The 27,502-nt window shown below is 46.4% G+C and overlaps 1 protein-coding gene across 2 annotated transcripts; it reads left to right on the top strand.

Annotated features, from left to right (window-relative positions):
* The first annotated feature begins 202 nt into the window (after positions 1–202).
* On the top strand, positions 203–27,407 carry LOC308679129 (autism susceptibility gene 2 protein homolog). Of its 2 annotated transcripts, none has more exons than XM_081346401.1 (18): positions 203–2,836; positions 5,144–5,410; positions 8,545–8,580; positions 9,190–9,219; positions 10,402–10,450; positions 12,067–12,472; positions 13,601–13,836; positions 16,165–16,364; positions 16,835–16,879; positions 17,034–17,129; positions 17,673–17,741; positions 17,849–17,878; positions 18,072–18,143; positions 18,442–18,574; positions 19,461–19,544; positions 19,640–19,723; positions 25,055–25,274; positions 25,939–27,407. In XM_081346401.1, the coding sequence occupies exons 1-18, from the start codon at positions 2,450–2,452 to the stop codon at positions 26,687–26,689; spliced, it is 3,195 nt and encodes a 1,064-aa protein (XP_081202527.1). In that variant the 5' UTR covers positions 203–2,449; the 3' UTR covers positions 26,690–27,407. The 2 variants fall into 2 exon arrangements, with proteins under 2 accessions (XP_081202527.1, XP_081202528.1); XM_081346402.1 differs by having other exon boundaries at positions 204–2,836; positions 5,222–5,410.
* The last annotated feature ends 95 nt before the right edge of the window (positions 27,408–27,502 follow it).

Below are 27,502 nucleotides of genomic sequence, written 5' to 3'. Positions count from 1 at the left end.
CGGCCTTTTTGTCATCAGCCGGCTGCCACTCCGCGAGGCGTCAACGGGCCTTCCCCGTCAACGAGGCGTGATCCCACTTGAGGCGGCTATGACGTCATCGCGCGCGAGAGATTGCGGAGAGGAAACTCTCGACTTCCTCGCCTTACGTTCGCCGCCGTAAGGCTGTGACGTCAGACAACCCCCCCTCCCTCCCCGCACAAGACGGAAGTGACTCCGCGGGGGGGGGGTGTTGAGGCGTTGAGGGAACGACGTCCCTCCTCCGCCCTCTCCGAAACGGAGTTTTAATAGGAGGAACTATCCTTCGGCTCTCTTCCGGCGGAGGGATTTTGCAGCAGCTTCCATCCAGTCGGGTGGCGGAAGGATATGACGCTGTGGGCGGAGTTGCGTGCCGTGCGCAGAGAGGAAGGAGATCCGGCAGAGACAGCTAGGGAGTCGGGGGGCAGCGGCTGAGACGAAGCGAGGGGAAAAAAAAAAAAGGGCGACGGGACGTCCCCGCCCCCAGCCGCCCGCGGGGGAAGGGGATGCAACGCGACCAAGGCAGCTGCTCTCCTTCCCTCGCCGCTGACCCTGCAGGCCGCCGCCCCTCCCCCATCCTTACTCACCGCTCCGCTTCGGCCAATCAGCTGGGGGAGGGCGCCAGGCAAGCCCAGGAAACCGGCCTCGCTGCCCGTCAGGCGTAGAAGCTCGCGGGACACCCGGTCGCGCGCCCGAGCGGGGGCGAGACGGGCGGCGGCGACTTGAAATTCCCCTCAACAGCCGGCGCTCTTAAAGGTACAGCCTGTGGAGGGGGGGCGGCGGCGCAGCGAGAAGAGGGGGACACTTTCCGCCGGAGGACAAGAAAACCCCCTCAAGCCTCCAGCTCCTGTCAATGGATTTAAAGGGAACTCGGGCCTCTTAAAGGGGAGTTTGTCTTCAGGCCCTCATTGTGACTTGAGCGAGGGAGGGCCGGCTCTTAAAGGGGCCGTCGGGGGTGTTCCGCTGGAGGACTTGGAACGCCGTGGACGCTTAAAGGGGGAGTGCGAGCTGAGCCGAGGAAGCGCTTGGAGGGCTCTTTAAATGCCGGTGGTGGAAAAAGTGGCTGTCTTGACAAGGAGAAGTTAAAAAGAAAAAGAAAAAAGAAAAAGCAAGCAATCGAGGTGCTTAAAGGCGAGGCCGCGCTTCCGACAGGAAACGTGTGGCGGACTTTTAATCGGACGTTTCTTAAAGGGGATGGAATGAAAGGAAGCAGATTCTCCAGCCTGGACTTTTAAAGGGCAAGGTCATTCATTACCTTGGAGGAGGAACCCGGGAGATCTTAAGAATAGTAGTAATAATATATATATATATTTTTTTAAAAAACCCACGTTGGATTTGCAAAGCAAACGTGTGGCTTCGAAAGGAAATGCTGCCACGGGAATAAATTCTGGGAGCCCTCGTTCCTCAACGGTGGGGAGGGAGGAAGCCAATGCTGGCTGAGAGGAAGCCATTTGCCATTGTTGGCAGAAAAGCCGCATCTGCAGTCTTAAAGGGGAGGCTCTTGGAAGCGCTTAGCCCTCTCTGGGTAAATGTAAAAAAAAAAACCCTGCCAGGCAGAAGCCCTAAAGGCTAAGATTGTGCTGCTTTTTTTTTTAGAAACACGTAAAAACATAAAACAATATATCTCTTTTAAATAAAGATCGGCACTTAAAACCAGAAGCTCCAAGGGAGAAGCAGCCAACGGGCAAGTACGAAAAAGTTGATTCAAAGGGACTTGTCAAGTTTTGTCGCTTTCGAAGGATCCATCTCTCCGTGTTGATTCACCGTCGGGAGGGATGTAAAATTCTGATTAAAGCAAGTTTTTTTTGGGGGGGGGGGTATTTTGCTTTTTGTTTTGTTTTTGTTTTTCTTCCTTCGGGACCCAAAGGTGAAATTGCACCTTAAAAAGAGAGAGCTCTGTTCACTGGCACAAGCTAATTTCCTGTTAAATGGTTATTAGGTCGGTTTCGATCTTAGAATTTTATTTCCAAAGTATTTAATTATTTTTTCATTGACTGGCCTGGCCTTTAAGGAGGAAGTCGAAAAAGAAGAAGCTGCCATTTGTTTTTTTTTCCTTAAGAGAGAATTAAACCTGAGCAAAAGTTACTTCTTTTGACTTTCCAGAGCGGAAAAAGGAACTTTTTGAATCTTGAATGGATTTTCAAATGTAAATCAAAGAAAGTTGTTGACAGTTAAGCTATAGGAGCCAAGGACTTCTTGTAAAGGAATACAATATTCACTCCCCCCCAAAAAGCAATATAAAGGAGAACCTCTTTTTCACGAGTGTGGTGTGGTACTTTTCTTCGCGGCTTCCACAGAAGAGCAGAAACCCAGCAAGGACAGCTGCGATGCTTTTGGCTGGTGAGGGGTAAAGGGTGTCTCCCTTTTTTTCACGTGCCTGCAACAGCCATTGGACACAACACAGTTTATTTCCTGTACCTCAGAGGGGAGCATAATGGAAGGAACAACAGCAGCTCCTACCCCATGTTGGAGTGGAGGAGGAGGCAGCAGTAGCCGAGCACGGAGACAGCGACGTTGCTCACGGCGGGACCGTGAGAGTCGTTGTACACGCCGTAGAGGAAGCCGTCTTGGAGATCCTCCCCATCGGGGCTTGTCCTCATCTTCAGCATCAGACAGCGAAGGCCCCTCTCCACCTGCCCCTGTGGCTCCTAGCAAGGGACGCCCCCTGCAACAGCAGCGGCGACGGCGACGGCCCCTCCGACGGCGAAAGAGAGTTTCTGGATCATCTTGCAGTCGCGAGGAGGAAGAGGAGGAAGAGGAGGAGGAGGACCTCATCGATGGCTTTGCCATTGCAAGCTTTGTCAGTTTAGAGGCACTTGAGGTGAGGTGGTCCCAGCCTGTTTCAACAGAGGTTCATGTCCTTTAATGCATTATAAGGCTAAAATAATAGATTGGTTCTTGCCCTTGTCTTTGGGCCTCGTCCACAATATGATATAGGACAGAAAGAGGAAGTAAACTGGAAATCCACCTATTTTTGTGGAGCTGTCCAGATAAATAATAAGTTATAAAAGATTTTGCAGAATGATGTCTGCTAGTGTGGGTCATTTTGGAAATGAAGATTTCTTTCTTCTTAGTAGCAAATAATTTTTAATGTCATATTTTGTTACCATGGATCTTCTAATTAAAGGAAGGAAACTTACAGTGATGACCTCAGTTGTTGGTAAGAAATACCAGATGAAACTGAACTGTTGCTAAGTAGGGGTAGATTTGTACTTCTTAAAAAGATTGCCAGTGGAAACTCTGTGTAAGAACAAGGCAGAGGGGGATTTCCAGCTGTGATTGGTGAAATTCAGAAATCTGAAATGTTTTTTTTAAAACCCAGAGGATCAAGGGAAGCTACAAAAAGAAAACAATGGTATTATAGTCTTTGGTTTCTACATCCTGAGTTACGGTGACCAAAGATTAATACTTTTTTATTTACTGTGATTCTGCTTAAGTAGAGAAACAGTAATATTCTTAAGGTGAGATGGAATGAAGCTATATCTAGGCAGTTCAGGTGCAGTCAGAGAAGTTTCCATAATCAAAGTTGTAAAATTGTCTTGGCTGACCGTGTACACTTAGCACGATATCAGAACCACTTACTGGTTTATATAAAGACTAGGAAATCCTTGTTAATCTTGACAAGGATGTATCTTAGTGTTTCTGAATTTGCATAGTGAGCATATGCTGTGCCACAGGACACAAAAGTGTATGATGAACTTAAAGCCTGAAAATACTGAGTAAGCTGCTAAATTATTTCAGATCAGCTTATTTCCTTCTCGTTTGGGCATGAGGAACTGCTTATTTATTACGCTCGGTGGAAGAGATGTATTTTTAGGTGTGAGTTTCAGCTTACCCCTTCTAGGCATTTTTGTAGGGCTGGGATCTGTCCCTGTAAACTACATATTTCTTGGGAGGGGAAAAAAAATCAGAGGATTTCAATAAGCAGTGCAGCTATTGGACGATAGGTAAGGCCCAGCTGTTTTACCTGCTGAAGCAGAGCGAAAGCATTCCTGCTTTACTCAGGAATGTTCAAGGCTGAGCATGTAGACTAGTTTCAGACCGGATTCGCCAGTCTTTCTGGCTAGGCAAGATTGGGTGAGGAGCAGGGTGTGAATGCAGGTGTCTTGACCAAGCTCTGAAGTAGTGTAATACACTGCTAAGAAACATTACGACACCATACACAGTCAAGCATACCAGAGAAAAGTATGCAATAACCTTTAATGCAATACCCTGCCATCCAGAAATATACCATGCTTTCTATGATTTATCTTTTCTAGAGCTGTTATCCTCCTCCGGTATCCTTCAAATAAGTCAGTATTTTCCTTGAGCCAAAGACGTCTTTCACAAAAAATGGCGCTCTCTCTCCGAGCAGCGTTGATAATTTCGGTTTAGGACAGCATTTGTTAATTTGCCTTAAATTAAGTGTTGCCTTATGTTGTATTATGAGTCTGTTGAGTAGTTATTGGCAAGCTAGCTTCTTGATCTCCACGGTCTGATTGTGGCATTTGGGACATAACTGACCAGATTTATTTATTTATTGCATGTATCTGTCCTTTTTTAAAAAAAAAGAGTTTAGAGCAATGTAAAAAAAGCTTTTTCCCCCTTCTTGCTTCTCTTTTACCCTACTAGATATGTTAGACTGAAAGAACAGTGAGCCTCAATTTAGTCTGTGGACCTATTGATTTAAACCAGGTGTCCTAGTTCTTACCTTTTGACAACTACTTTTTACTGGCTTTCGATACGAAAGTGTTTTTTATAAGATCTAGGATATTATTATACCAATAATTATATTGGGATTCCAACTTCTTTTTCCCCCCGAGATGTCAGGATAAGTTCATTTGCACGGTATCTGCAATGCAGTGCCAAACGAAATGTAAATGTTATTTCTGGATCTAAAATAAAGAGTTGTTAGTGCTGATAGTTTATTTTATTTTATTTATTTATTTATTTAATTAAATTTCTATACCGCCCTATTCCCGAAGGACTCAGGGCGGTTCACAGGGCAGAATAAAATACAATATAAAAATAATATAGAATAATATAGTTAAGTAGCCAGGCTAGATATTTCCATTTTGTCCCACAATTTTGCGTCCCATTTGGTAAGGTGTTTTCATATTTAAACACACATTTCTATACCCTACAGCAGCAGCTGCTATATCACAGCTTGTATTCAGAGGGTAGGTGGTCTGCAGCCATTATAATGCCCACCTTGTCACTCCTGCAGAAGGATGCAACCTTGAAGACTCCCGAGGAGCGGTTGGAGCTTCGGCTGAAACATTCGGGAAAGAGGAAACGGGGTGAGGGACACAATTCTGAGCCCGAAGATGAAGACGAAGGCTCAGAAAAGGATCATAGCCAGGGCTGTGGAGGGGAGAGAGCACTGAGGAAACGAAACAAGAGACGGCACAAAGAGGTGAGGTCTTGGGTTCAGGGAACGGGGCGAACGGGGAGGGAAAACGAAGCAGGCAGGGTGGATGTGTGATAAAAAGTTTGAAAACGGCGAAATTGTACTGCGGAAACACGAGGGCTGGATTAAGCTTCCGGAGACTTCCTAGAAGTCTGCTTCCGGAGAACACCTCAGTTTCTCAACATTTATCATTGGGAAAAATTGCAGGATGGGACAGCAGGAGCCAGGATCACTCGCTGCCTTGGAAGGACGTCTCTTGAAGGCTCCACTTTGCCGTTTTTAGCGGGCTAGATGAGGGGGAAGCGGCTTTGGGAAATTCTACTTCAGGGCATTTGGAAGATCCTGAGGAGCAAATAGACTGTGGCAACTGAAAGCCCGTAGCTTTCTGAGCCAGTAGGTCCAGCAGCCGTCATGGGAATGGAGCCTGGCTTGTTCATAACGTTGCCATTGTGGTTATTGTGGCCTGTAAGAAATCACCGGGTGAATGTTCTTTTCTGAGCAGCCAAGCAATTTCAATTTCCGAAGTATTAAATGTGTTAAACATAACAAATTTGTATTATTATTTTCTATTCACAGCAATGTTAAGTCACAGCTGCCAATTCGTTAGCTAGTATTAGCCTACACGCGCATCAGGTTCTTCGTAGGGTGTCATACACTGTCAGGACCCACCCCAATCCACGTCTTAGAAAAACAAAAACTCTTGGGAGTCAGTTGTAGTCCAAAAAGAATTTTTACTAGGACATGTTTGGTTGTGGAAATACAAGACAGGACCTGGTATTGTTTTACAGATTGAAACTTTTATAAAGAGTTCCCGGTTCAACCCCTCTTCCCTCAACCCCATTTGGTCAGCCCCCCATCATTTACTTCGGGTTATCCCTTTCATGGGAAAAAGGGAACTTCGTATCTTTTATTGCCTTCTTCCTTTACAGATTCAAATGGAGACACAGGCCAGATGCCTTCTTCCCTAACCCTCCCCTTTGTTCCCCCAGTTCAAAAGGTTTCCCTTGGTCTTTGAAATAACCCAAGGCAGGCTGAATCCACATCCGCTCCTCCTTCCTCGGGAGATGGCAGCATCCAGGGGGGGGGGAATAATGTTTTAAACATACATTTATGAATGTGATATAAATGGATTCTGACAACAGGTGCAGATCCAAGCAGCATGGCCTTTTGCAATTGTCAGATGGTAACTTGTCAATGTACAGATTTTCCAAGTGCCATCCAAGATTTTTTTTTTTTTGGTATGGCGCACGGTGTGCTGATAATTACTGGGACCATCATGGCTGGTTTATGCCATAATATTTCAGTTTTGATTTTGACATCTTGATAGTGATTTTCTCCAAATTCTTTGTGTATATTTTGCTATCCCCTGGTATTGCCACATCAATTACCCACACCTTCTTTTCAATCAAAGTTACATCTAGTGTATGATGAGCCCAGACTTTATTAATCTATATTCGGAAATCCCTCAATATTATTTCGGAGTGTACTTACAGTGCCAATGTGGATCCAGATGCATATTTGAAAATCAAAAGAGCTTTGGCAGCTGATGCTTTGTTTTGCAGCTTCCCATTTGTTTTTAGAAATAATAGAATTAAAAAGATTAGGTCCAGGTGAAGCAAGGGGGCTTGCAAGTACTAAGGGTGAGGAATGATGCGTAGCCACCTTCATCCAAGCAAGGGAAGCACATGCTGGCAGTGCTTGCATAGAGCCAGTGCGGGCTTGGTACCCGAAATGGAGTTCCATCGGGGTAAACATTGGCTTGCTCATCTATTATAATTTGCCACACAAGGAATGTAAGCATTAATATTCAGTAGGGGAAAAGCACAAAAGTGCAAGGTTGGCAACAGGAAACTCATTCTGCTCAATGCAGAGTCAGAGCAGGATCATGAGCAGCGAACCATATAACTCGTAGACTCGGTGGAAGGGAATATACAGTTGCAATATTTACATAACTGTGCCATAAAAAAACCCTCTCTGTTAATATACATGCATAAAATTTACTAACCTTTTATTGGAAATAAGACAAAAAAGCAGTCAGGACAACTCACCCTGTAAGTGCTCTTGAATTTTCTGTTCCTTTGAATGGTTTTTGTTTAATACCATATCCAAAACAGCTAGCTAGTTGAATCTATCATCCTAAAATTAGTTGAAATCCCAGCTTTTTTCATTATGTAGCTGAAGTGAAACTGATAGCAATAAAGTGGGAGCAAAGCTGACCTATACTTAGAGTGTTCATATTTTCTTGGAAAAAATAAAGGACAAATCAGAAAGAGAGATGTAAGGATTAAAAATGTTTTATATCTTCACTTTACAAAGGAAAATTAAAGAACAAAACCTAGAAAGTACATAATTAAATAAATCTAAAGGACAGCTTCCTGAAACAGTGGACTCCTATATAATAAAAGACATAAGGGCCACAGTGCCTATACTAGGAGGGACATATTTTTCAGCCAGAGGCTGCATCAGCTGTTTGAATGGCATGCCAGATACATTCTTCAAATGTGGGTAGAAAGAAAATAAACTTTAATTGACATTTAATTTTAAATATTTTTATTTTAATTATATTTATTAACATAATTATTTTCCATGTACTTAATAACCATTTCCTTCTTTCACATGAGCAACATTTAGCACATTAGTTTTGGGGGCCATTTTTGAAGGTGTTTGCTGGGTTGTCAGATTAGGTTTCTCAAATGCAGACAGTTGGGTTTCCCTTCATGGAAGATTTGTTGTTATTACTATTGAGAGATTCACAAGTGCAGTGTTTTCTTCTTTGTAACCGAATCTGCTAAATTGTTTATATGGGAATAATCTTAGCACTATCATCAGTGTGTCGTCATATGCCCAGCAAAATAGAGCAAAGAGTGAAGCAATTATTTTCCAAACATGCTCTATTGACCTGTATAATGTTTACAGCCAGCTACAAATCAAGGTTGACCTATTTTAGAAATCCAGATCACATGTTTTGAAAGTAGGCATGGCTTTATTTTCAGTATAGTTCTAATTTCATTGCCCTCTCAGCCAAACAAAACTTGGTATATAGAGTTCTGGCCTGTTTGCTGTGGAGTTGTAAACCTCATTATTGTGAGTCTAATCAATTTCTCTCTCTCTCTTTTGTCTCTTTTTAAAATCAAATTCAGCCTTCTCTCCAATCTTACCTGGAAACTGGATATATAGTAAGTGGGTAGCGTATGAACGTTCTTTCCTCAATCGCTTCAAAACATGGTTCTGCAAGACTGAATTTAATTGCCCAAGCATCCCATCTTTCCCTCAGATTAAGGCAGGCTTTAATTGTGTTACAAATGGCTTTTCCAGAAGAGCAGAGAAATCAACTCCTCTTAATACTAATTAATACTTAATACTAGAGCAAGTGATGGATTGTGTATAGGCCAGCTAGAAGCCACTAAAAATGCCCATTCGCTCCCTTAGTTATGGTTAATTCTTGCAATGATGCCAATTTGCATGCTTTGATTTTTTTTAAATAATAGATTCCAATGCGTTGAAGGGTCTCTTGGGTTATCCTGACTAATTTCCTGGATTCTATGTACAGTAATAGCAGATCATTCTTCCTGTGTTTTACAATTTTTAGAAATGTTTTGTGCTCTTAATACTCTTTAAAACATAATATTTTATATCGGATACAGTAAGACCTAGCTTGTTGTCCTACTGTAAAATCTATTGTTTGTAATAGCTATGTATAGAATAGCAAAGATCCAGAGAGGGTTATTTTCCATTATATTGCTCCATTTGACATTTGTTTCTTTTTCTCCATTGTCCTTTGACAGTGTGATACAGAAAGCGACCCAGAGGAGCAGGTAGGCAACTATAATTTTCTGGGCCTAATTTATGACATGTTCTCAGTACTTAGCGATAGTTGCATCATTTTCGAGAAATGACTTAGGGGCAATGTTGTGAGAAATTTCTATTTTATGAAAATAGATTGTTTCTACGTATGGGAATCTGCTTGCGATGGTTTCGTTCTGCACAAACATTTAGTGTGTGAATACTTCAACCTTGTACATTTTTCCAGAATTACATCCAAAATTCCAGGCGTGCACAAAATTGTTAAAAACTTGAAATGGCTTTTATTAGTATTAACAGCTCCAAACAAAACACTCCATATTTTGAGGTTTTGTGCTGGGCTGGGGACAAAATGGAGGGCTTTATTTTCAGTGTCTTATGGTGTGGAGCGCTTTTACCTTAGGGGTCAGAGAAATAATTGGGTGGTAGATCAATTGACCAAATTGGTCAGGGAGATGGTGGAGTTTTTTGTTTTGTTTTTTAAGAAAATGTAGATGAGTAGAAGTAATCATATTTTGTGCAGTCTATTGCAAATGTTTTCAGAAAAGATTTGTGGCTGATATTTCTGTAAGTTAGGTGGTCGATAGCACCAAGTATGAAGTACACCCCATGTGCTTTAGTGATCTTAGAATGGACGAGAGAGCAAGAGTCTGGTAACCATTATCTGTGTGTGCATATGGACACGCACTTATATACAATGGTAGTAAAAAAAAAAACCTCTTGGTGTCTCTCACCTAATCCCAATTTTGCAACATAAGCCATTGAGAAATTTGTAAAAGATAAAAACACAAGGGCTTTGATCAGCCTCTGGAAGTTTATAGAAAGTGAATGATGGCCTGCGTAAAAAACAACAACAACACTTGAGTATTTGTTTGGAAATGCAAAAGAGAGAATTGTGATGAATGAAGAGTAGTTTGACTCGGTGAACAACCATTCCTAGCCTAATTGCCTGTCATGGAAAGCAGTGCAACCGTACATTAAAGATACACATGAATCCATCTTACCTTGTACGGTAGGGGGGAAAAAAACCTTATCACGCTTCTACTTTCAAAAGTAAAGTACCTGGTTCCTTGGAAAGCTCTCAGGTAGCTTTTCTGACTGTTCCAAATACATTTAGAACTAGGGTTTTTTTTTGTTTTTTTAAAAATGTATTTGGGGAATATAACGAACCCCCTGTGTTTCTTGTCTTTCTGCAGGCCTCCATTGATGACCTCGAACAGTCATTCACTGTCTCAACCAGCAAAGGTTGGGTGTGGACAAATAGCAAGGGGGTGGGGTCTACTTGTGGTTCTGTGCACTAAAGAAAACACGGCAGCATTTCTCAGTGTGTCTTGAACAAGCACGATTTTTGCTTCTGTGGAGAGATTGGTGCACTGCGGTTCTGCTTTACCTATGCCAAGTACTCGGTCCATCTGATTAAAAAAAAATTGCTTAGCGAGGGGGTGGTGGAATATCTTCCTCTGCCTTAAGATGGTGGAAACTACCGGGAGAGAGAGCTACAGTTGGCAAAAGTACCCCCCCCCCTCTGGGTAGGAATGGCTGCTTCTAGAATTCCCAACCTACCTAGTTATCACACCAGCTGAACGTCCTGTGTTGTCTCTTCAGGGCAGTTTGGAGAAACTGGGTTTGTACGGTTTAAAGCAAAATAAGTGTCCCTTTGTTCAATTTAGAACATATTTTCTAACCAGATTTATAATAATGAGCATTATCTTATCCATCAACATGGAATTGGGGGGGGGGAACTGTCTCATTTTACAGCCTATACTAGGTCCTCTCTCTCCTGATGCTTGTGATTATTTATTTATACAATTCATAGTTTGGGCAGCTTACACTTAAGAAGGGACAAAAGACGAAAAAAAAAATATGAATAGTCCCCTAAAATACATCTAGCAGGGTCTCATCCTGCACTCTGCCCCAAAGCTTAAGAGGGAAACTAGGGTCTTAAAAGGTTCCCAAACGTTATCAGGATGGGAGACAACCAGATCTTAGGTTTAGGAGGAACAGCTGAACAGAAAAGAGAAATAGGTTTGTGTGGGATTTTGCCAAAAAAAAAAGAGGGAAGTAAGCAGCTCTGAGTTTCAGAAGAGTTTGCTTTCACAAAAGTAGTAGTTAATTAATTAAGTAGCCCTGTGCGGATCACCACTGTTGCAACGCAAGCAAAGAACCTCGTAGACTGGAATCACCTGTGTCTCCGCAAAAAAGCTTAGCCAGGATTGGGGAGGCTGACGTGCTTCGCTTAGTGACTTGGATTGCAGAAATGGCTTTTCCACATGCACAGACCTAACTTTGGCTAAGCGAGGTGTTGTCCATCCAATGAGAAGCAACCACTCTCTGGTACCTCCATAAAATGCTGTGAAGGAGCATTTGCGTGAACCTTCAAAGCCAAGTACTTCCTGGTGCGGCCGTGCTGATGGCTACTAAAGGAGTGCTTTGCTTGAAGGTTACTGCAAAAGTGTCCCCCAGAACATTTTCCTGAGGTGCTAAGATGCCCTGCTCCTAACTGGGGTGGGTGGGGTATATGTCCAAAGTATCAACTACGATATTGTTGCTGGACAGTTTTGCGACAGTTGCCCCGTCTGTTGCTGGAAGGTTTTGATTCCTTGTTCCTCTGCTATTCTCGTGGAGGTTTTAAAAACATGCAATGTCAGTGGATACTTAACCCTAACCCCTCCCCTTAATTGCTTACTGTCATGTACTCTTGTTGCGTGCATCGGCATTTGTGGCTAACAGATTTGACTAGCTAGTGAAATGGGGATCCACCCCAAAAGTTTTAAAACCCAACACAATCTGTCGAGCCTTTTCCAATAGCCTGATTCCTGTTTTCTCTGTTTGCATATTTTTTCCCCTTCTTTTTCTGGCAGCCTCGGGACCCATTGGTGCATTAAACGGGAGCTGTGAAGCCAAACTCTCTGTGATCCCTAAAGTCTCTGGCCTGGAACGGAGCCAGGAGCGTAACTATGAGGCTGACCGGGACTCCCTGCTAGTGCCTTTCCTGCCTAAGGAACCCCCTCCTCAGGCAGCCACTGCCCCTGTTCTGGCTCAGGCCTTGCCTCCAAGTCCTCCTGCCCCACCTCCTGTCAAGACTCGGGCTCAGACACCTAACACTGTTCGTGGGACGCCCCAGCCCAAAGGCCAGCCGCCTCCAATGCCCCAGGGTGGAGCAGTTACCCACAGCCTTGCCCAGAGCCAACTGCACATGAAGGTGCCACCCTTTGCCAGCCAGACACAAGCCCCCTACTCTGTAGGGCTCGACCTCAGCACTGGAGGGTGAGTCCCGATGCCGTCTCTCTGGTTTCCCCCCCCAACCCACTCTCTTTATCTGTTCATCCCTTTCAAGCTTTTCTCCTGTCCCCGTTTTCTGTCCTTTTGTTCTTCTTCCTTCTACGCTTTCGTAGTTTTTATTTCCTTTAACTGCTGTTGCTTCTGTCCTCTTCGAGGCATTTCCCTCCCCTTCTTTATGCCTTATTAATAACTTCTTGAGAGCTCCTTGTATATCCTTACAGCAGCCCTGCAGATAGTTTGTATATTGTTATAGCTACCCTGAAGATGAGTTAACTACTTAAAATGGAGAGAATAGCCTAGCTTGCTCCTATATATATATTGAACAGGGACGCGTTGGCTCAGTGGGTTAGGACGCTGAGCTTGTCGATCAGAAGGTCGGCAGTTTGGCGGGTCGAATCCCGAGTGCCGCGTAGCAGAGTGAGCGCCTGTTACTCGTCCCAGCTTCTGCCAACCTAGCAATTCGAAAGCACGTAAAAATGCAAGTAGAAAAATAGGGACCACTCCGGTGGGAAGGTAACAGCGTTCCGTGCGCCTTTGGCGTCTAGTCATGCCGGCCACATGACCACGGAGACGTCCTCGGACAAGCGCTGGCTCTTCGGCTTTGAAACGGAGATGAGCACCGGCCCCTAGAGTCGGAAACGACTAGCACGCATGTGCGGGGGAACCTTTACCTTTACCTATATATAGATAGGTTATGACAAGGATGAGATTGGACTGGGGCTTTCTGGCCTACGGTTGAAGTGACTACGTCGTGTATTGGGGCTGCACTTGCTCTCGTTCTCTCAAATGTTTTTCTCATTTCTTTCTTGAGAAAGAGGTCTCTTAAAAAAAAAGTTTATTCTGAGTACATAGTACCCTGGCTTGTACTGATAACAATTCCGTGAGACCTGTTACCGTTGTTCCCCGTATGCTATTACTAAGGATATGATGCTGGATGAAGCTTCTAATCCAAGACATCCCAGCTGAGTTCCTCATTACCGAACTGAGACGGAAAACCAAGTCTCTCAGGGCCTAATGTCTGGCTTTCTTGAGGGTCTCTGTATTTCCATCAATATTGTCTCTTCCTGACCTAGGCACTCCAAAGTATCTATTTATTTTTTCTCCCTTTTTCAGGTGCAGCCGCGGTGCAGCTCACCCCAAGCCCATCCTTCCGCCCTGCTCCCCTTCTTCTCAACTCCCTCACCGGCCCTCCACCCCCTCGCTGGCCCTGCCTCCCCACGCCTTTTCCTCCACCCTTCGGCCCTCTTCCCACCACCCCCCAGGCATGTTCACCCCCTCGCCTGGCCTCCCACCGCCACCCCCGTTGCTTCAAGTTGCTGGGCACCCAGCTGCAGCCGCTGCCATATCTGGTAAGAGAGAATTCAATGGAGGGGCACGATAGGGTGTGACAAGTGCTTTGGGGAAGATTGGCAGGGGCTAAATTGGAAGAGAAGAAGGAATAAAACAGCTTGAACTGTTTAGCCCACGGGTGTCCAGCTTTTTGGCTTGCCTGGGCTGCAGTGAGTGAAGAGGAATCGTCTTGGCACGCATATAAAGTATATAATGTATATAAATAACCCAATGATGTTAAAAGTTTACTATCTCGTGGGGCTGCCTTACTAGCTGTCCAGGGCTGCATGTGGCCCGCAGGCTGCTGGATGGACACGCCTGCTTTAGCCTACGTGGTGTATATATTTCAGGATACAGGACATGCATTTGGATGCAAACTGTTTGTAAAAAAAAATCAACATCAAAATGTACACTGTAAAGTTAGTCCTCAACTTACAACCATTCATTTAGTGAATGTTCTAAGTTAGAACAGCACTGGAAAAAGTAATTTATGACTGTTTTTTACACGACCGTTGCAGCATCCCCATGGTCATATGATCGACATTTGGGTGCTTGGCAACTGGTTCATATTTATGACGGTTGCAGTGTCCCGGGGTCACGTGTTCACCTTTTGCAATCTTCTGACAAGCAAAGTCAATGGGGAAGCCAGATTCACTTAACGACCATGCCACTAATTTAACAGCTGCAGTTGATTCACTTAACAGCCGTCAAAAGGTCAAAAAAAATAAATGGGTCAAACCTCGCTTAACAACTGTCTTCCCTAGTGACGGAAATTTTGTGCTCAGTTATGGTCGTAAGTTGAGGACTGCATGTATGGATGTAGAACATTCGACTCGCATAAAGTAGTCTTGGCTGAATTGTGCATATGGTTTAGAGCAGTGGGGTACAAGCACTTTTGGGACACAGACTTCATTTGGTCTTTGAATTGCATGCTGGAGATTGAATTCATGAAAGAAGCACGACTGGGACAAAAACTTAACTTTGTTTTGATATCACTTTAATGACAAGTCAAATTTAAAGGTCGTTAAGATAAATGTTTCATTTCGATTTGATAACTGCACTCTTTTACATTACAATTTAGTGGCAAGTTTGAGATTTGCTCTAGGAACCAGAAGTTGTACAACCTGGCTCTACGTAGTGGGTGTCATAAGAGTATTTTTAAGGAAGCTTAGAGGAATTTTTAGTCCTAATTTTGAAGGAACAGTTTGAATACAAACTGGCAACGTGAAACAAGAAGGGGGGGGGGACTAATTTCAAAGGGAAACTAAAAAGAATAAGGTTATCGGAGGATATGCGGAGGCTGTAAACTAATAGGACTGTACCGCTTTGGAGAAAGACTCTGGCAAGATACAAAATCCGGACTAGTTGGAACACTTGTAGAAAAATTAGGAGCCGCTGTATAGGGCAGAGATACCAATAGTCCCCAACTAAAAAATGTGATTGAACCTGGAATTACTGCTATAAGTCATTGCAGTTATAAGTCTAGGTATCAGGTGACTAGATTTGAAATGATGACTTTTTTCACAGGGGTTGTTAAGTGAAACCTTTCCCCCCACCCCCACCCCCAGTGGCCATTTTTGCCACAAACCAGAAGTGAATGCCAAGAAAATGGCCAAAAAAAAAAAAGCAATTGCAAATCATGGTCACGTCAGCACAGAACACTGCAAACAGCTGTAGAGGTGAAAGAGAGGGGAGGCAAAGAATGTTTGGGGACCCAGAAGAAGAAGGACCTTCTCCGTGATGGCTCCCTCCCTTTTGGAACATCGTCCCTGCAGAAATTAGACTGGCCCCCCATTTTGGCACTCTTTCAGAAGGCCCTGAAGACGTGGTTTTGCCAGTAGGCCCAAGGAACCCAGAGTCCAATTGACCCCACCAAATGGTTTATTTAATTGCGTGCTGTTGCCGGGGTGGGTGAGTGGGGGGCTATTACGTTTTATCTTTGTTGTTTCTATCTGTCTTTTTTTTTCTTTTTTTTTCTTTTTTTTTCTTTTTTGTATTTTTACTGTTTGTATGCCTGGAGTCGCGGTGAGTGAGTAGGCAGCTATATAAATGTTCTAAAACATAAAATAAAACGTGCTGAAAATGGGATCACATGACCCTGGGGTGGTAGTGTGCAGCCATATAATTTTGAAAATGGTTCTTAAATAGCTCTGGGGTGGTCTGTCATAACTTGGATCATTAAGCAACTGGTCATAAGTTGAGGACTTCCTGTACATGGAGAGATGGAGAGTTGTGGGGAGGGAGGGAGGGAGGGAGGGAGTGAAATCCTTTCTCTCTCTTTTTTTTCAGCATTGGTTCACTTTTCTGCTGACCGTTGGCAATTACGGATTGTTCTTCTGTCTCCTCAGAGCAAGAATTAATCCGCCAGGACTTGAGTTCCCGATTCCTCACGACGCAAGGCGGGGCCGACATGGGAGCTGCTGCCATTCGCCCGCTGGCTTTCCAGTTCCACCAACACAACCACCAGCACCAGCACACCCACCAGCACACCCACCAGCACTTCACTCCTTTCCCGTCAAGCATGGTGCCCACACCCAGCCCAGCCATGGTAAGTGCAGCATAGACTCGAAGTGAGGTGGCAAGCAAGGCTTCACGGCTCATGGGCCTTACAGCATCTAGTAGGGTTAACTTGGGTCTATCAGGATTTAGACCAGCTTAGTTTAAAAGGATTTTTGAGATGCGGTGTAGTGAGATGGAGTTCCGGGAGGGAAGGGCGCAACCCCGAGGACTCAAGAGGCAGCTCAGTCCAGGTATTTTCTGGGAGAGAAAGGGGGTGAAGGCAGCCCCTCCCTAACAGTTCTCAGAATGTATGCTCGATGTAGAGAACAGAGGGCTTTTAGTTTGGCAAGATTCTGTCTACAGGCACGGAACAATCGAGAACTTTGCTTGGGAGAATCGCCATGTGTCTTTCCTGGTTTCGGGGCCCGGCAATTCTCTTTCTTTCCTCCCTTCTCCTGGGACCTGCCTGGCCCATTTAAACAGGCCTTTTCTGATTTCTTTTCTTTTTTTTTTCTCCAGTATGAGAAGTACCCTGGGAAAATGGATGGGCTTCTGAGACATAATGTAAGTGCGTTCATTTTGGAGGAGGGGGCTGGCCTTTTAAAGGGACCCCGATGAAATTGACCAAACTGCATCCTGGGAATGGAGCAGAACCCTCTCCTGCCTCAGTTCTCTGGGTGGCACTTCCATTGCTTCCTTCTTCTTCTTCTTCTTCCAGTTTTATCCTGCCTACCCCCCAACCGTGTCGGGGATCTCCCCAGTCCTGCCTCCTGCTGTGAATTTTGGCTCCCTGCAGGGGGCATTCCAACCTAAGGTGAACCCTCCAGACACGGTAGACAAATGGGGTTTTGTGGAAGTTTTGAGTGGAGGGAAAGCTTTAGAATTCAGAGCTTCTGGCTTTTCTGCTTATTTTCTGGTGATAAGAGGCCTTTTGCATGTTGTCGTGGCGAGCGGGGGTGGGGTGGGATCCAGGACTGTGATGCCTGAGTTTTCTGCACGCAGTGACTTTGGTGGGATAGATTAGGGCTGTGGGAATCATGGCAATCCCAAAAGAATGCAGATCAATGCATGAGAGGGCAAGTACTTGATGTGCCAGTTCAGCCATGAACTTTTAAAGAGAGAAGTCATGTTTTGGGGGGGGGAAGCTGTGGGGTTGTACATGGTTTCATAGAGTGGTGCCATTTCGCGTCTGCAGGCGAAACTAGAATATTCCAGTAGAAGAAGCTGAAAGCTTGAGCTAACCGTTCCCAAACTCCGCAGTTGGAGGGGGACGATTTCAAGGCGGCCTGTGCTAGGGAATGCTAATCAACTGATTGTGCTTCTATTTAATGGTCTGTTTTGCTTCTTTGTTCCTCAGAGCACTAATCCTGACCTGCCTTCCCGGCTGGGTGCTGTCCCACCCAGCATGTCTCAGAAAGGCACCCAGGTGAGTTTACCCTCAATTCGGGAGAATGGCAGGGACGGGGGGGGGGAGGATTGTCCACCCCCACCACCCCACCCCCATGTGTTCTTTTTTTCCCTGTCTCCTTGCAGATCACCGATCCTTTCAGGCCAACATTGAGAGTGAGTAACATTAGGGCACTCTTTGATCCCACTGCAAAAGGGTGGATACGTGAGGTGAAAGGACTAGAAGTGGTGGGAGGGGGAGATACACCCTGGAGTGGGGAGAGTGAAGAGGTCAGGGTATAGGGCAAACACGTGCCTGGCCCTCAGGGACATAATGTGCAGAGCTGATGGTTCCCCCCCTCTCTCGCAGAAGCCGGGGAAGTGGTGCGCCATGCACGTCCGTGTGGCATATATGATCCTGCGGCACCAGGAGAAAATAAAGGTAGGGTGAGCCTGGGCCAACTTTCCCCTCCACCTGCTGTGTACAGTGTTGGGGGTGTGGCACAGGAGGTCCCTGCAACCAAACGGAGAGGAAACCTTGCTCTTCTCGATGTCTCCCATGCTGGATCCAAATTGGGGCTTGCGGTGCTGGGTTAGAGGTTGGAGAGCAGAATCATCACGAGAGTGTTGTGAGGCAGAATAGGAGAGATCTCTGCCAAAGGATAGAGTGAGGCCAGTTGGATGGACTCGTGCGTGACTTGTGGCTTACCGGGACTTCTTGCTCTTCTGTTTCCTCACAGCTGATGCAGGGCGATCCCCACAAATTGGATTTCCGGAATGACCTCCTCACTGGCTTGCCTGAGACCGGAGCCTTTGGCAGTCTGCCCCATAGCCAGGAGCTGGCACGCCCTGCCACCCTCTTCACAGCCGCTGGTCAGTCTGCTTTTTGCAAATGCTGGAAGGCTTTTCCTTGATGATTAAATAACTCAGACTTCTTAAAGCTCACCGTGCCCACTTTTTGCCAGTACAACTAATTGTGCCATTTAATAACAACAATAACAAAAATAATAATAAAGTTGGAAGGGACCTTGGAGGTTACCTAGTCCTACCCCCTGCTCAGGTAGGAAACTCCATACCATTTCAGACAAACGGCTGTCCGGTCTCTTCTTAAAAACTTCCAGTGATGCACCCACAGCTTCTGGAGGCAGGTTGTTCCACTGGTTAATTGTTCTAACTGTCAGGAAGTTTCTCCTTAGTTCTAGGTTGCTTCTCTCCTTGACTAGTTTCCATCCGTTACTTCTTGTCCAGCCTTCGGGTGCTTTGGAGAATAGCTTGGCTCCCTCTTCTTTGGGGCAGCCCCTGAGATATTGGAACACTGCTATCATGTCACCCCTCACCCTTCTCTTCGTTAAACTACACATACCCAATTCCAGCAACCGTTCCCTATATGTTTTATCCTCCAGTCCCCAGATCATCTTTGTTGGTGACCAAAACTGGATGCAGTATTCCAAGGGTGGCCTTGCCTACCTGCTGGGCACTTGGTGTTTTGACAATAAGACCCATAATGTTAATCTTTATGCTTTCCTCAGTTTTCTGTCTGAAAACCTGAACAGGGAGGCCTTACCTTAATACAGAGGGTTATGAGAGAAAAATAATCAAGGCACTTAAAAACAGGTCGTGGTTAAATTACATTTTACCCTGGGAATATTTTTGTTTTGGGAGTCATCGTTCGTTTGATGTGAAATACACTCAGCGTCCTCTCCCCGCCTTCTTTTTGTTTTAATCTTATTATCCTGTGCTCACTTCCTCTTTCTTGCAGGTGTCGTCCATCCAGGCAACGCCCCCTCCTTTGGCCCTGCCACCGCTCCCCATGGCTCTTTCCTCAACCCCAGCCCTCACATTGGTAAGACCTGACGTCCCAGAGTAACGCAGCCAAGAGAATGGGAACCGGTAGCTCCTGTATGATTGCTGACTCCTCCACTGACTTTTTTTTTCCAGATCCTTTTGGCAGGCCGCCTAGCTTTGCCTCTCTGGGCGCACTCTCCAACGGGGCATTTGGCGGTCTGGGCAACCCATCCTTCAGTGAGTATTTTTAAGAGAAGGGGCACAAGTATTTTAAGGCAGTTTTCTGTGGGTTATCGAAATAGCTGGGCAAGAATGGGCCTTATTTTGATACCAGCATTTTAAAAGGTGTTTGCTGGGGTTGGGGGGGAGGCCAAGCAACCAAGGACTATGAACTCCCCCAACTACTTATGTGTGAAAACTGGACATAAAAAAGATAAAAGAGTCCTTGACTGCATCCACAGTAGCGCTTGACTCGTATATTATTAGGATTGTTTCAGCTGTAGTTAAAAAAAATATTACAGGGGCAACAAAAGCTTCCTAGTCTCTGCAAGCTAAGGATGACTTGAAAAATGGCAGCCAGGATGACTGCCAGACACCGCAGCTCAGTGGAAGAGAACTCTCCAGCTGTAGGGCTATTTAGGCCGGGGCTTTTCAACCAGTGGTACTTGTAGCGATGATGGTACTTTGGCACCTGGCAGGTGGTACACAACCTAGACATGGGTAGTGGGGTGGATGAGCTGAAGCAGCGGCAGTGCCGGTGAGCTGAAGTGGCAGCAGCACCGCATAGGCCTGGGGGAGAGTCAGCTGGAGCTGCGGTGTTACCGGACCATCTGCTGAGGGCCCAGGATTGGCTCGCACGGTTCCAGACGATTGGCGCTTCCGGAGGCCTCGTGGGTGGCCGGCAGCCGCATGCAGTCTTTGGGCGGAGAGTCAGCTGGAGCCGGGGTGTTGCAGGGCCTCTACTGAGAGCCCAGGATCGGTGCTTCCGATAGCCTTTGCTATCACCAAGAGGAGCAGCAGAAGGCCCTTGGGGTGAGAGAGTCAGCTGGAGCTACCGGGGCAAGGCAGAGGCCCCAAGTTTGGCATGGGTGGCTACACGTTGATCGGTGCTTCACAGCACACACGGAACAGAAAAGGTGGGGGAGAGAGGAGAGGAGATAAAAGGAAGAGGTTTTGGCAGGGGAGGGGGAAAGAAAGACCTTAAAGAAAACAGTAGAGGCTGTGGAAGGAGAGCCCAGCGGGCGGGGAGGAAGGGGAGGAGAGGGAGAGAAGAAGGGCCGACCAGCCAGCTGACCACCAAGGCAGTGGTGGATATTAATAAATATGGATAAATTCGTGATACGTCCGTCAGTGCAAAGGGAAAGTGATTCAGCAAAGGAACCGCCACCGAAGAAATTAAAACCGGTACTTTTTCCGTTTTATTATTTTTTTTACGGTTTGTAACATTTTATTATAGTATAAAATACAAAAATACAAAAGCAAATAGAAGTGTCAGGACCCACCCCAATCCACATCTTAGGAAAATAAAGAACTCTTGGAGCCAGGTCTTGTCCAAAAGGAGTTTTTACTAGGACATGATCGGTTGTGGAAATACAAGACAGGATCTGGCATTGTGTTACACTTTGATACTTTATAAAGAGTTCCCGGTTCAACCCGTTACACTTTGATACTTTATAAAGAGTTCCCGGTTCAACCCCCTCCCCTCAAACCCATTTGGTCAAACCCACATCAATTAAACTTAGGTGTCAAACCCTTTCGTGGGAAAAGGGATCTTCCTGTGCCTTTATGACTACTGCCTCCTTCCTTTTCAGATTCAAATGGAGATACAAACCAGATCTCCTTCTCCCTTCCCTCCCTTTGTTGTCCTCAGTTTAAAAGGTTTTCCCTGGTCTTTGAAGACAGCCTACAGGCAGGCTGAATAAACACCTTCTCTTCTCCCATCGGGAAAATGGCAGAATCCAGGGAGGGGTATAATATTTTAGACATAACATTTATGAATGGGATATAAATGGATTCTGACAAGAAGGTTCACAGTGGGGAGGAAAAAGGGAAAGAAAAGTGAGGGGGAGAAGGGAAGAAGAAAAGGCATTGACTTCCGACTTCCTCTGTTTGATTTTGATTTGATTTGATTAAATTTATATGTCGCCCTTCTCCCTGAGGACTCAGGGCGGCTCACAACCATAAAAATTAAAAAACATAAAAGTAATTTTTTTAAAAAAGAATTAAACAGTAAATGCAATAAATACAAGACAATTTAACGCAGTAAAAAGCCTAATTAAAAAACATAGTCAGTCCAGGCCCGCTTGTTGGAACAACCAGATCTTCAGGTCACGGCGGAAGAACCGAAGGTCAGGAGCCGTCCGCAGCTCCGCGGGTAGTTCATTCCAGAGGGTCGGTGCGCCCACAGAGAAGGCTCTCCCCATGGGGGTCACCAGACAGCATTGCCTGGCCGACGGCACCCTGAGGAGGCCAGGCTCTGTGGGAGCGAACCGGGCGATGGGAGGTTGACAATGGCAGCAGGTGGTCTCACAAGTACCCCGGACCTAAGCCATGTAGGGCTTAAAAGGTTATTACTAGCACCTTGAATCACACTCGGAGGGTAACCGGAAGCCAGTGCAGCTCGCGCAGGAGTGGTATAACATGGGAGTACTGAGATACTCCCATAAGCACCCGTGCGGCCGCATTTTGCACCAGTTGAAGCCTCCGGGTGCTCTTCAAGGGCAGCCCCATGTAAAGAGCATTGCAGTAATCCAGGCGAGAAGTGACGAGGGTGTGGGTAACCGTGCATAGGGCATCTCGGTCCAAAAAAGGGCGCAACTGGTGCACTAGGCGAACCTGTGTGAAGGCCCCCCTGGTCATGGCCGTTAGATGATCTTCCAAATTAAGCCGTGAATCCAGGAGGACACCCAAGTTGCGGGCCCTTTCTGAGGGGGGCAATACCACCACCACTACCCCCCGCATCAAAAGAGATGGAGCTTGTTGAACAATACAAGATGCCGGTATCCACAGCCACTCGGTCTTGGAGGGGTTACGCCTGAGCCTGTTCCTTCCCATCCAGACCCGCACCGCCTCCAGGCACCGGGACATCACATCAAGGGCATCACTGGGTTGGTTCTGTTGCAGTAGAATGAAGCATTAATACCGAACCTCAACTTTTTTACTTTTCCATAATAGTATAAACTAGCCATTTCTATAACAATAAATCAATCTAATCAGTAAAAAAAACCAATCCCTTTTTGGGGGGGGTTGTCATCAACTTTTTGACCGCTTGCTAGGCACTGGTGGTACTCGAATATTGTCGTGTCCTAAAAGTGGTGCAATCTCTGAAAAGGTTGAAAAGCCCTGAGGTGTTCATACAGCATAAGTCAATCATGCTGTATGAACACCTCCAGGGCCACAAGGTCCTGAAGGTTTAGGTTAAATCCCTTTTGAGATTATAAAGGTAAAGTTGCGCGCCCCCATAGATAGGGCGCGCAACTTGGGGGTCCTCCTAGATTCACAGCTCTCTTTAGAAGATTCATATAGGAGCTGTGACTAGGGGGGCCTTTGCCCAGGTTCGCCTGGTGCGCCAGTTGCAGCCCTATCTGGACCAGGATGCCTTGCATACAGTCACTCATGCGCTTGTGACCTCTCATTTGGACTACTGTAACACTCTCTACATGGGGCTGCCCTTGAAGACCACTCGGAGGCTTCAACTGGTGCAGAATGCAGTCGCGCGAGTTGTGTTGGGGGTCTCCCGATACTCCCATGTTACACCTTTGCTCCGCGAGCTGCATTGGCTGCCGGTTGCCCTCCGGGTGAGATTCAAGGTGCTGGTAATGACCTACAAAGCCCTACATGGCATGGGTCTGGATTACCTACGGCAGCACCTGCGGCCGGTGTCAACTTCCCTCCGTCCAGTGTGCTCCCACAGAGAGGGCCTCCTCAGGGTGCCTCCGATCAGAGAATGTCGACTGGTGGCCCCCAGGGGGAGGGCGTTCTCTGTGGGCGCGCCAGACCTGTGGAACCGCTTGTCGGTTGAGCTCCGGATGGCCCCCGACCTTCGCTCCTTCCGGTGGGATCTAAAAACCTATTTATTTGAGCAAGCCGGCCTGGTCTGATGGGTTTGGAGGTTGGGTTTTAATATGGTTTTAACTATTGTATATATTGGGCATAATTATTTAATTGTTTTTTAACTTTTGTACTTTGTATTTAATATTTATTGCCCTGTACACCGCCCTGAGTCCTTTGGGAGAAGGGCGGTATAAAAATCTAATATAAATATAAATATAATATAAAGGTTCCCCCGCACATGCGTGCTAGTCGTTTCCGACTCTAGGGGCCAGTGCTCATCTCCGTTTCAAAGCCGAAGAGCCAGCGCTTGTCCGAGGACGTCTCCATGGTCATGTGGCCGGCATGACTAGACGCCAAAGGCGCACGGAACGCTGTTACCTTCCCACCGTAGTGGTCCCTATTTTTCTACTTGCATTTTTACATGCTTTTGAACTGCTAGGTTGGCAGAAGTTGGGACGAGTAACAGGCGCTCACTCTGTTACGCGGCACTCGGGATTCGACCCGCCAAAGTGCCGACCTTCTGATCGACAAAGCTCAGCGTCCTAAACCACTGAGCCACCGCGTCCCTTTTGAGATTATAGCATCCTTCATTTTCCTTTCTTTCTATCAAGCACTAGTAAATCATATATCTTAATAATCATAATAATCATAATAATAATAATAATAATATATGAAGTTGGAAGGGACCTTGGTGGTCATCTAGTCCAACCCCAATCTTTGTGGTTTCCTAGTTGGCTGTGGTTGAATCTTGGAATTTGGCAGTTGATTTCCGAGGTCACATGAAAGACTGAGAAGGCTACAGGTTAAATGGGTTTTTTTTTACCAGTCAAACGAGCGCATAATGAAGCATCACGTACTGAACACCTTTTTGCTAACAGCCCACAAGTAACACGGCGTTAATGTCTCCTCCACACGGCACATTTATCAAGAGGAAAAATTTCAGTAGTTTTAACTTTTTAACTTGTTTTACTCTTTTTCCTTCACCGCTGGTTTTGGATTTGTTTGCTCAATACATAGAATTCCATGATTTACCTCCCTCTTCTTCTCCTTCCCATTTGATAATTTTTGCAAGGTGTGTGTAAGGCTTTGAATTTTTCTGTTGCAAACAGCCTATGGTAAACTACTCAAATCTCTACCCTTTAGAAAAGGCAGAGACAGGCGGGAAAGTCAGATAGCTCTCTGCCTTTATCAAACATGTAAGAGAGAAACGTAGGCGAGAGGTTTTGTGTGTCGTATAATATCTCCCAATGTGTTGACAGTTTTTTTGTGAGTGAGTTTTCTCCCCCTTCCTCCTCTTAACGAATCCTTCCACCAGCATTTAGAAGCAGAATGATTTTATAAGACTGCACCATGTGCTTTTCCAAGTGGGGATTGCTCTGTGCGCCAGCATGATCACTACTATGAATCTTTTAATGAGATAATTCAGTTCCTTCCATATTATTTCTCATTGATCTGGGCTGTAGGGGCAACATTGCATCTAGTGTGGCCGTCTGATCTTTCCTCTCTCCTTCCCAGACTCAAGTGCAGTCTTTGGGCAGAAGGACAGCCCTGGAGCTCCTGCCTTCCCTAGTCCACATGAGCCATGGAATCGCTTACACCGTACACCACCTTCCTTCCCTACTGCCCCAGCCTGGCCCAAAGGTGGGGGCAGTGACGGGTCTGAGCGTGGAAGCAGCCAACTTGAGAAGGAGAGCGAGAAGTCTGAAGGGCCGGTGATCAAGGATGAGAAGGACAGGTAAGGGGAAAAGGGGACACGGGTTAATAGCAGAGACTTGATATGTAGAAGTGTCCCATCCACCATTGCAGAGATAGGTGATTATAGGTTTCTACATATAAAACATTATATGCTGCCATTCAGAAACAGGTTTCCGAAAGTGCCATATGTAATGGGAAGCTACCATGCAGTACAAGCACACAAAAATCCTTCTGGGCTCCATTCTCAGAAAGGAAAAAATCATAGGCAATCTCAGCTAAATATGAAGAGTATTCCAAAAGAAAGAAAGAAAAAACTGAATCAGTAGGACGCATCCTGAGGGATTAGAGGTGGATGAAGATGGTCACATTCACCAGAGCGGCCATTTTGTAAACTGGCAAACCGCTCAGCTCCAGCCATTTTGTAAGGGCTGTCAGCACTATGGACTCTTCACTTCCACATGTCCACCAGCCCTCTAAAGCTGCCTACCGCTGAACACTTAACACTTTCTTCAGAGATACGTCTGGCCAAAAAAAAAAAAGAAATATAGGTGACTTTTCTGAAAGGGTGGAGAAGGTCTTTTGATTATTTAGGTCCACAGTGAGACCAAGCAGCTGCATGCAGTGGTTGACCGCTAGTCAGTGCTTCAGGGCCAGATTCCACAGGAGGTCTTGACCCTTCCATTTTATGTCTCTCTCTGATTCAGAGATTCTGGCTTCTTCTCCCGCCATTCGCTGCGCTCCTCTCCAGCTACTCCCACCTCAAAGAACCCATCGCTGATCCACGAGGAGCCTCCAAGCCGACCCCACGTACAGGCAGAACGAGAACATCGCTATGGCAGCCCGGCAAGTTCAGGGCATACCTCCCGCTCCCCTTACCCAGAGTTGCCTCTCAAGAAAGAAGTGAAGGTCAAGGAAGAGCCGGAGTTGCCTGGCTTTGAGGGTGCTCTGCGCACGGGTGCTTCCTATCACAGTACCTTGCATGTCTCCCACCCCCTGGGGACGCTGGCTGTGTTTGAGAGACCCCAAGCTGGGACGGGAGGAAGCGTCTCTCCCTACTTGGTGGCCGCCCCGCCCTCAGCTGCCTCCTATGCTGCACTGGAGGCCTGGCGAGAGCCCTACCACCACCGGGGTCTGGAGTTGCACCCGCTACAGCGCCTGCCTCGCTACCTGGAGACCCCATCGCCTGCTGCTGCTGCCGCCGCTGCCGCCGAGGACTACGAAAGAGCCCGGTTGTATGGTTTGGCTCCCCCGCCTCACCCCAGCCTCATGGCTTATCCCCGCCATCAAAACGGACTGCTGGCAAAAGCCACCCCCTCGGCAGCTGTGGCAGCGGTGGGACTGCTGAGCGCCCCACCACCTCTCATCCCTGCTTCCAATGCTCGGCCCTGCTCCCCTCGACGAGCCCCCGATATCCGAGAACTGGCGGCCTCCTACAAGGACCGGGACTCCAGATAATAGCGCTCTGGTGGCGCTCTGGAACGTGAACGCCTCTCGCCGAGCAGCCTCCGGGGCGCCCGTCTTTTAAGTTTGCGGGGAGAGGAAAGTGGCTTTTTTGGTCACGATAGCCTGAGCTAGGGATGTGCTGCTGTCATCACCCAGAAGGACTTCGACCTTGGGAGTTGGGATAACGGGGTGCATTTGGGGGAAGAGGCCGGGAGTGCAGGTGCCCAGAGGGCCCTTGGCAGTCGTTCCCGATTTCTGCAAAGGCCTCCTCTTCCGGCCTCTGAAGACATCGGGATTTCTGTCCTGCTTCCAGGATTCCTGCTGGGCTAAAAACAGACTCGGTGTGTTCCTTTATCCTCAGTGGACTGGTGGGAAGGCTGCTTTCAGGGGAAGGGGGAAGGGCTTGAATCTTGGGGTACCTCCCCCACGAGGCAGTGTAAATATTTATATATTCTCCCCTAGGCAGATGGGGAAAAAGGTTTTTGTACATTTATAAAAGGTTTGAGATTGTGATTTTAAAAGTGACTTTCTCTCCTCTCCCGTCCCCTCTCCTCTGCCCTCTTTTGTTCCCCCTTGTTTTTACTGTACTGCTCTTTTCTATACCTGTATTCGGTCCTGCTCCAGTTTCCTGATCCCTTTTTCCCTCCTCCTGTAATTAATGGGATGGTGCAACACACTTGTCCAATACCCTTTTCTTCCCCAGGCTGGTTAATTAAATTCCAAACTGGTGCTTCTCGATTCCTTGCTGTGTGTGTGTTAGATGAGGAAAAGGGAGGTGTGTGTGTGTGTGGGGGGGAAGGATACAGCTTCTCACCTTCTTCCAGG

Source organism: Vipera berus (genome assembly GCF_964194415.1).
Source record: "Vipera berus genome assembly, chromosome: Z".
NCBI lineage: Eukaryota > Metazoa > Chordata > Lepidosauria > Squamata > Viperidae > Vipera > Vipera berus.
This window is presented reverse-complemented; position numbering and strand designations above follow the sequence as displayed.